Source organism: Monopterus albus, unplaced genomic scaffold, assembly GCF_001952655.1.
Source record: "Monopterus albus unplaced genomic scaffold, M_albus_1.0 scaffold128.1, whole genome shotgun sequence".
Lineage (NCBI taxonomy): Eukaryota > Metazoa > Chordata > Actinopteri > Synbranchiformes > Synbranchidae > Monopterus > Monopterus albus.
In genome coordinates, this window is record NW_018128008.1 from 1,673,646 (window position 1) to 1,682,539 (window position 8,894).

The 8,894-nt window shown below is 38.2% G+C and overlaps 1 protein-coding gene across 4 annotated transcripts in view; it reads left to right on the plus strand.

Moving 5' to 3' along the window:
* Positions 1 to 1,635: 1,635 nt before the first annotated feature.
* The window catches only part of map3k7 (mitogen-activated protein kinase kinase kinase 7), a 38,837-nt gene continuing 31,578 nt past the window's right edge, over positions 1,636 to 8,894 (plus strand). For 2 of the 4 annotated variants that reach the window (XM_020612890.1, XM_020612893.1), the window contains exons 1-7: positions 1,637 to 1,875; positions 2,461 to 2,580; positions 2,738 to 2,848; positions 3,928 to 3,993; positions 4,114 to 4,159; positions 6,521 to 6,659; positions 8,466 to 8,590. In XM_020612890.1, coding sequence (XP_020468546.1) covers positions 2,488 to 2,580; positions 2,738 to 2,848; positions 3,928 to 3,993; positions 4,114 to 4,159; positions 6,521 to 6,659; positions 8,466 to 8,590 — 580 coding nt within the window. In that variant the 5' untranslated portion in view covers positions 1,637 to 1,875; positions 2,461 to 2,487. Of the gene's footprint in view, positions 1,876 to 1,896; positions 2,065 to 2,460; positions 2,581 to 2,737; positions 2,849 to 3,927; positions 3,994 to 4,113; positions 4,160 to 6,520; positions 6,660 to 8,465; positions 8,591 to 8,894 lie in introns of those variants that run through there. The other 2 variants (XM_020612891.1, XM_020612892.1) reach the window with 2 other exon arrangements.

The following is an 8,894-nucleotide window of genomic DNA, read 5'->3' on the forward strand; positions in this document are numbered from 1 at the left end:
TACAACTGCCAGGTGAGAGGATTTTAATCACCTTTGAAATGAACGATTAGAATAATTATTTCTGGGGAGAAGGATGACTCTTGCTATTAACAACCCTCTGTTCAATATCACAACAAATTAGTTCATGCTCATTAGTATGAGTTGTGCTTGCCTAGTGGTTTGGAAAGCCTCCAGTGGGAACTTGCTTATTACTCCCTGTGAGTGGGGCATGTAATTAGCATTCATCAAGTGCTGCATTTATATAACATCCCTCCTCACAAATGTAATTTTAACATTACATAAGTGTTACTTGCCTGATCAAAAAGGGTCTTGCTTGCGAGGCTGAATTGTTACATCAAAGGTCAGCACAACTTTCTCTGAACTCAGAAGTCTTAGAGAAAGACCAGCAAAGACCCAAACCAACAAGTTGTTAACACAACGTCAACTGTTGCTATCTGATTTCAGGACCCCATACATGTTCATAGGCCTGAGGCCCAGTGCAACACAAGGTATTTGTGCTTTGGACACAGGGTCATTATTGAACATTTGGACCGTGGAAAGCTGATCAAGACATACAACAGTTCTTGATGAGCCAGCCTTAGAAAAGAGAAACCAAAATGAGAGGAAAAAAACTTGAGAGGAAAATTTAAAAGAGAAATCCACACTCCCTGGAGGGTTAATAAAATTGCATATACTAAAAATGAACAGAACGTTGCACCAATTAGTAGAAACACAAGATATGACATTATTTAAAACTACAGAATTCTGAGCAAAAATAAGAGTACATTTTCAAAAGTAAAGGCACTCATTAGGCAGGAGCAAAGACCCTGTATGTATCATGTAATATTGGATACTAATGTATTAACATGTAAGCATCATTTAATTTTTTTTACACTTGAGATGGAACACATTTTAACTGCCTTATATATTGCAGGATATTTTAATCTGACAAATCATGTTTTGTGATGGAAAATCTTAATCTGAAATATACTGTAACTAGTAATTATTGTTGCCAGTAAATTGTGGTGACAATGCAATATAGTTATGTCAACAATGTAAAGAAAGGGGAAAAAACGTAAGTCTTTCCTTTTTAAAAGGTTGAAATGACTGTTTAGTTTGCTTCTCTCTAGTTTGGCTGCCTGACCATTTAGATTGCTTCATATTTCACCAATGTAAAACAGGTAACTGGATATTAGTTGATGGTACAGTTATAATTCACATCAACTGCCTTCTACTTAAGAAACAGTCTTTATGAAAACTGTAGTGTTATCATCCACCACCTGGTCCACACTCCCCTCCAAAAAAACCAAAACTAAAATAAACAGCTCCCACTTCTCACAAATTGCAGTTTAACCATCAGATGAGAATGTAGTCCCTGGTAATGTGACTGATGGAGCTAAAGTACTAACAATGTGGTTACATCAACAATGTAAAGAAAGGGGGGATTTTTAAAGCAAGCCTTTCCGTTTTGAAAGTTTGGAGTGATGGTCCTGTTTATTATGCTACTTAAAGTTTTCTTGTTTTAATGAGATACTTTTCTCATTAAAATGAGAGTACCACATTAAAACGAGAAAAGTATCTCGTTATAATGAAATCCTGAGTAGTGTTTTCCTCATAACGGCAGCAATACGTTGCCTTCAGTACAGTATCGTAATATACAAGGTACAGAATTGCAGTGTACACACACTTCCTGATGGAGCTGCTCCTGCGAAGAACGAAAACACGCTTCTGGCAAGCCAGCTAGACGAGTTATGAAAAAGTTATGTGTGGCACTCAGATGGATAGAGAAATAATATTTTTTAAAATGGACGTTATTACTCGAGTTTCCGTACATGAATAGTAGAAAATATCCTCATGTCCAGAGAGCCGGCACTGGAGACAAGTCAACTGCGAAGGGTGGGATTGTTAAAGCTAATAAGTCCCTGTAGCCGTTAGCAAGCAGGCCAGCCAGCTAACGTAAGCTGGCTAGCTAATACCCTCTAGGCCTTGGTTAGCTTGTTTTTACTCGCGACTGTGGTATGGTAATGTTAAACTGTGGTCAGCACCAGTCAACAGTGATGCTGTAGGCCTGTAACATAGCTTAAGGTATGCCAGAAGCTAACTGTGAGAACTCTTGACTTTCAGTGATTTGTTTTTCGAAGGCAGCTATAGTTAGCTCTGCTAGTTAAGCTACGCGGTTAGTCAGCTGGTTTAATGCACCATTCTACCTGACAGAATGCTAATGTTATGCGGCTGTAACTCATTTGACAGATCATGACGGAATGTGTAACTATTATAAATATACTGCAGTCCTCTAAGCAGTTATTCATTATGTTTTCAAGCCATGGCCCTGGGTAACGACATGTTAGTTACATTATTGTGCCCTTATAATAGTTGTCTAGAGGCAAGTCTGCTCATTGATGTGCTGAATTTAATTGTAATTAACGTTGGCAATGGCATAAAACGTATGCCCTTTTTGTATGCAATTTTCTTTCTATTCAGTAAGTTACTAGCTAACGATAGCTAGTAATGTCTTTAACGTTACCATCCACCGATATGCTTGAAACACCTCCTGGATACCCATTTGAAGAAATCAACTATGAGGATATTGAAGTTGAGGAGGTAGGTTGTGTTGATTATTATGGCTTGTTTGTGTTCCTGGCACTGTCCAGGCTCAGTTAACTTAATGATCTAAATGAACTTTCAGAAAGTAAGGTGCAGAAGCTTACACCTAGCCAACTTAGCTAACGTAACTTCGTTGTTCTCTCTCTATTTTCAGGTGGTGGGGAGAGGAGCTTTTGGGGTTGTTTGCAAAGCCAAATGGAAAGGCAAAGATGTTGCAATCAAGACCATTGAGAGTGAATCAGAGAGAAAAGCCTTTATTGTTGAGGTATTGTTGTTCTTGTCCTTAACAGGTTTTCCCACTGCTACAACATGTTTTGTTGACACTTGCTTTAGATCAAGAGTTAATATCACAATTTCATTTGTATTACTTCTTATCATTGCCATCAGTAGTAGTGCTAATAGGGTTTCTTACTCTTGACTCTCTTGGGGCTAGGCCTAGACAGTGGTGTGTGTTCATTGAGTTAGGTGTTTTTATCTTTCATCTCTTCTGTGCCTTCTTTGTCACATGCCTCTTCCACGTTGTAGTCCGAAATGTCAGGTTGTCATGCTAGTAGGTTACCCATGTCGTCTGTACAAATCCCACATTTTCCTTCTCGTCTTGAAGCAATAAAAATACACTTGATGATGTTAAGATCGTCTTAGTGTACTGTGTGATGGGTTGGTTGCTTAGTGTGAAATTGCAGGTTTAGAGGCAACAAAGGTTTGACTCCTGCAGCCCATGCTAAAAATGTAAATATGCATTCTACCATCTTGGTTTTAAATAAAACTATGGATTACAGAATCTTAGTAGAAAGAGTAAAAACCGAATTAGTAGTGAGGCTAAGTGGTTGTGCCATATCCAGCTCCCATGATGCATCCATGGGACAGAGTTACTGCTCTACATAAGTTTGAGTTTGACTATCTCTATTTCTTTTATCTATGACTGTACTGTCATAATACAACATACATATGGTACAAGTTGGTAGATTTTTGCTTATTTGCTGTTACAATAATACACATGGAGCATCAACACAATTATCACAATAAGTTCAGTAAAAACACTTAATGATGTCATAAGTTATTAGCTTTATTGAAATCTAAAGGTCCACCTTTTATATATAACAAGGTCAAATGACACCCAGACATCAGTGTCAGTAATAGTAATAAATCACCTAGTAGTCAAACAGGCCATGCATGATAAACAGTAAAAGATTCTGGACTTTGCTGAAAACATTCTATGCTTAAGCTTCATTAGCCTGCCCCCAGTGTTGCCTATGGAGCAGAGCACATGGGTAGTCAGTATTTATGCACTCAAACATGCTTGTAGATGGAATTCTGTGTAATGTTTTTCACTTATGTCTCCAGCTTCGTCAGCTTTCACGTGTGAATCACCCCAACATTGTGAAGTTGTATGGCTCTTGCAATAGTCCGGTAAGTTAAGTAGAATGTTATGCTCTTTTAACTGCACAGGTGCATTGATGCAGAAACTCACCAGTGATGGTGTGTCTAGTTGAATGTGTGAATTTTTTGATGATTTTCTTTCTCACTCAGGTCTGCCTTGTAATGGAATATGCTGAAGGTGGCTCATTGTACAATGGTGAGTCTATATGTTGTGCTAGAGAACAATACCATTGTATTACCGATGACAGCCTTTATTCCACTTTACTAGTGGTGAAATGAACACAGCTTTGCACAGACATGAGAAGCACTCCTGTTCAGTTGACACCTCCCACTGTTTGCATGTGAAGTCACTTGTCCAGTTCCTTTATCAGCTACTCTTGCACAGTGACATGCAGTATAGCCTTGTTGTGTACATGCATTAAACATCCAAGTAGACGTGGTAAATTGTAAGGTTTAACAAAAAACACTATGCAGTAATCTTCTTCTTCTACCTTCGGCTGTTCCTGTTAGGGGTCGCCACCAAACTCTAGCCTCGGCATCTTCTACTCTCACCGCAGTCAACTTCATGTCCTCTTTTAGCACATCCATATATCCCCTTTTTGGCTTTCATCTTGACATCTTGCCTGGCAAAAAAACCCTACTATGCAGTAATACTGTGTCTTATTTTAGATACATATGTGCTATAGTTTCCACAAACATTAGCATCATAGATTCAGAATTATTGTTGATTAACAAAAAATTCAGTTAAAAAAAGGACACTATATTTTGGCTGTTACTCTGCTGCTTGTCTTTTGCCTGCTGAGCTGCTAATGAATCTTAACAGTTAGACCTACTGGTTCTGATGAGCATCAAACGCAATTTGCATATTGTTACCCAGCAGTATGTAAAATACTTGAAATTATAACTATATAAGGTTATTACAATTCACTCTTCCTTTATCAGCTCCAGCATCAAATGTGATGGACACAATAAAGCACCACTAATAATATTCTAAGAATATAGTTGTGCCAATCTGTACTTTTACTTTTGGTACTTCAGGTTAGATTTTTATGCTAATAATTTTGTGCTTTTTAAAGTAATATTTTCATTGCAGGACTTTTACTCAGTTTTTTCCCCTGTGGTACTGCTAGTGTTACTTCAGTAAACACTGAGTACTTTTCCACCACTGGTTTTTGGTAGCTGGTGTGTTTTGTAAAAGGAAGGCGGTGGAACAAAAGAGAGCACTTGGTTGTGTTGTTGTTAATGTTACATCTGCAGCAGTGGAGAACAGCGTCAGTGCTACAGTGTTACTACCATAGAAAACCATCATGATCCAAAACGGGCACATGTGTGAAGAGACACGGTCTTTACTTTGGCTCACCAGTTTGACTGAAGTGCTAAAGTGTGTGTTACTGAGCTGGTCTCGTTTAATGATCCACTACGCTAATGTCAGTCTGTTGGTGATGGGCTATGAAGTATTCACACAGTCCTCCATACTTGGCTTCTAAAATTCATTTTCAAGTTATTAACACACACACGCAAATGAATTTTTTTGTCTGAAGATGACCTACAACCATAGATGTACAACAGAATTCTAGCATGTGCGCGCATGTCCGTATGCAACACTCACTTCATGGTTGACTTCCGCCTTTTGTGAATCCATTTAGAGTGGTAGATGATGTGAATTGTGATTCTAATGTGAATAGATTTTTTTTCCTCCCATCCCTAGTTTTAACCATCATTACTGTTTGTAATAATAAGACTGCATTTCCAGAGGCAATTGCTGAAATCTGAGAATGCTGAGACATCGCTAAAAACAGTCAGCAGGTATTAAATAGCTCTTGGGTTAGGCAAACAATTTTACCAGAAGACAAAGGTGAATGATAAATGTATTATCAAAACTGTTTGTAAACATCAGCAGTTAACAGATAGACTTTCTGCTTTGTCTTTGATCTGCTAAACATGTCATAGTTGCATGCACACAGTTTTCCTGTGCAGGAAGGTGTTATTAATATTTTGGGTCATTTACCTCAAGATAAAGTGTATTCAGATAATCTAGCTTGTTTATAAGCTGTCTGATTGTCTAACAGGTCATGTTTCTTGTCACATTAGTCTCCAATGTAGCATTGTCACTGTCTGCCCAGATCTAAGCATTTCCTTTGTTGAGGTGCTGTGCTTCAGAATTACCTCTCCTCCTTTGGTGCTGAATCTCTATCGTAGTTACTACTGGGAGCTACAGTATGTACTGTATGATACTGTAATTGTAGTGTTCTGCAGTTCAGTTGTGCATACTGTTTTTGAACATTGTATTCCCAGTTCTCTGCTGTGGAATATACTTGTTAAAGAAATGGGGCAACAAGGTAGCCAGCCCTCTGTCAACCCTGCCTTTCTATGTGGGTGATTCAGTATGTGTGCAGTGAACCATGTGAATTTTCAGTAGCAGCCACTGCTACAGAATGTATATTGGGGAAACACTGACATGACAGTGTCATGAATCCCTGAAAGGCCTAGCTTTCTGCTTGCCTCCTCTAGAGGCTTATTGTCTATGGTGGTTGTGACTTTGCTCTCTTGTCCACAGTGCTGCATGGTGCTGAACCCCTCCCCTACTACACTGCTTCCCATGCCATGAGCTGGTGTTTACAGTGTTCCCAAGGTGTGGCATATCTCCATGGCATGAAACCAAAGGCTCTCATTCACAGGGACCTCAAGCCACCTAAGTATGCTCCTCCTCACCTTCCACTCTTTTGTCTGCTGGTTCATTGTGCCAACAGAATGCCTTTTTCCTTTAAGCTAGTTTGATTTAGCTCATTTTGTTGGTCAGACTATCTGATGTTAATAGCTGGAAATGTACCAGTTTTGTAGCACAGTATCACAAGCCCCTTGATCAAAAATATGTAGTGTTATGTTATTTTGGTCTTTTATTAAGACAATAAATCAAATCATTTTAATGACTAATAATACATTTTACTTTTAGAACAATTTTCAAGATCTCAAGACACACTTTAGATGAGTAAATATGCCATGTTTTAGGGGGAGACTAGTGTTTTTGTATTTTTATGCAACATCATTGCCCTCAACCACCTGTAATCCTTTCACATTATTTGAAAAAGCAGTTTCTTTTATCATTAAAAAGTAGTTTTGAATGATACTACTATTACTGTGATGCTACTACTATGATTTTATTAAGCAATTTGATAGCACTGCGTTAAAAGAACTGGCAAAACCATGAAAGAAAAATGTATGTAGATTATAAGGCAGGTTCTAGCAGGGGCCTTAAGATGACACATTAAAAGTATTTTTAGATGTAAAAGATTGTAGGTAAAAAATGTAAAACCATGAAAATGTGGTCAAAACTACATATTTTAGACCACCTGTCTTTTGGTAACAGCAATTCTCTCTGATTTAATGTGGACAAATTATTTAGACCAACATTATCTGAGTGTGAATAAACTTCCAGTCTTTTTAATGAGATGACTACAGTGACAAAGCAGCAGTCTTTTTCCATAGGGCTCCAGTCTAAAGCATCACAGGGTCAAGTTTAATCTTGCTCAATTATGTCACAGTGCATTTCAACATGAAGGCACTCAAAAAATGTGCGGACACACTTTACTGCTAGATAACTTTGTTACCGAGATGATTTTATGATTCTTTGCATTTTGCTTCTGTCCACAGGAGCAGGTAGTGCCACAACTGTGGTGTGCCATGCAATTAGGAGTAGATATAAACACTTTATGATTTATGATGGATTACCTAAACTGGACCTCCTGGATTGTTTCATTTCTCCTCAGTGTCTGAAGCAGCAGACCCCCTTGTGTTTTTTTCAGACATTGCTTTTTTATTGGTTTGAACACCCAAAAACAAAGTGTTACAAAAAGAGATCTAGATCCAGGAGGGTATTTACTGTGCTCTGATGGAAAGAAGGTTCCTGGCAGGACTCTCTGGAAGTGACCAGCTGGTGTGTTTCCTGGAGAACTGTTGTGGAGTTTCCAAGAATAACAAGATCACACACTGTGACAAATTGCCAACTCTGGGTTATTGTACATGAATTTATATAAAATATACTCTGTTTATTGATTCATCTAAGCTTGAGACTGTTAATACACTGATATATTGTACAAGCGTAGAACCTGTAGCTCTTGTTTCCTGAATATGACTTAAATTTCGAATACACTTCAGTCTTTTAGTCCAGTGGTTTCGAAGTCGAACCTGTGGGCTCCCAAGCTAATAAAAGGAATAAGTAAGAAAATTGCGGGGGAAATTTTACTGTATGGCTTTTCATTTTGCTTTTCTTATGAAATATTAGACACTTTTAAGCACATTTCTTGTACTTTAAAACCAAGAATTTTCGGGTTGAAGAGCTCACAGTTTATGTCCACACTTGGGTAACTTCCCTTGATGAGAGATCACAAGTCAGAACTACACTGTTTTTGTTCCACAAAATGCTCAGTAATCATTTCCTTGTCATTGATCCTTCCTAGTCCAGTGCTTCTGCTGTGGTTTATTTTGTGCTTTCTTTGTTTCAGTCTGCTTCTAGTTGCAGGTGGCACTGTGCTGAAGATATGTGACTTTGGAACAGCTTGCGACATTCAGACCCACATGACCAACAACAAAGGAAGTGCAGCATGGATGGCTCCGGAGGTGTTTGAAGGCAAGGATGAATCACAGTTGAAATATTTAAATGCACTGGAGTAGGGCTGACCCCAAATAGTTCTATAGTCGAATTATGAGTTGCAAGGCTTGTAGGTCAAATTAGACGCTTATAGTTGAGCCTTTGTTTTTATTTTATTGTGTGAGCACACACACACGTTTTCCTGTTCATTATTTATTATTGTGTGGATGCTTTTTAGCATCCACACTATCCTGTTCTTTATTATTATTATTCTGGTTTCTTCTGTACATTTTTTGGCGCTTAATTTCTTCAGCATACTTTCAGCTAGAAAAGCTGACATTCC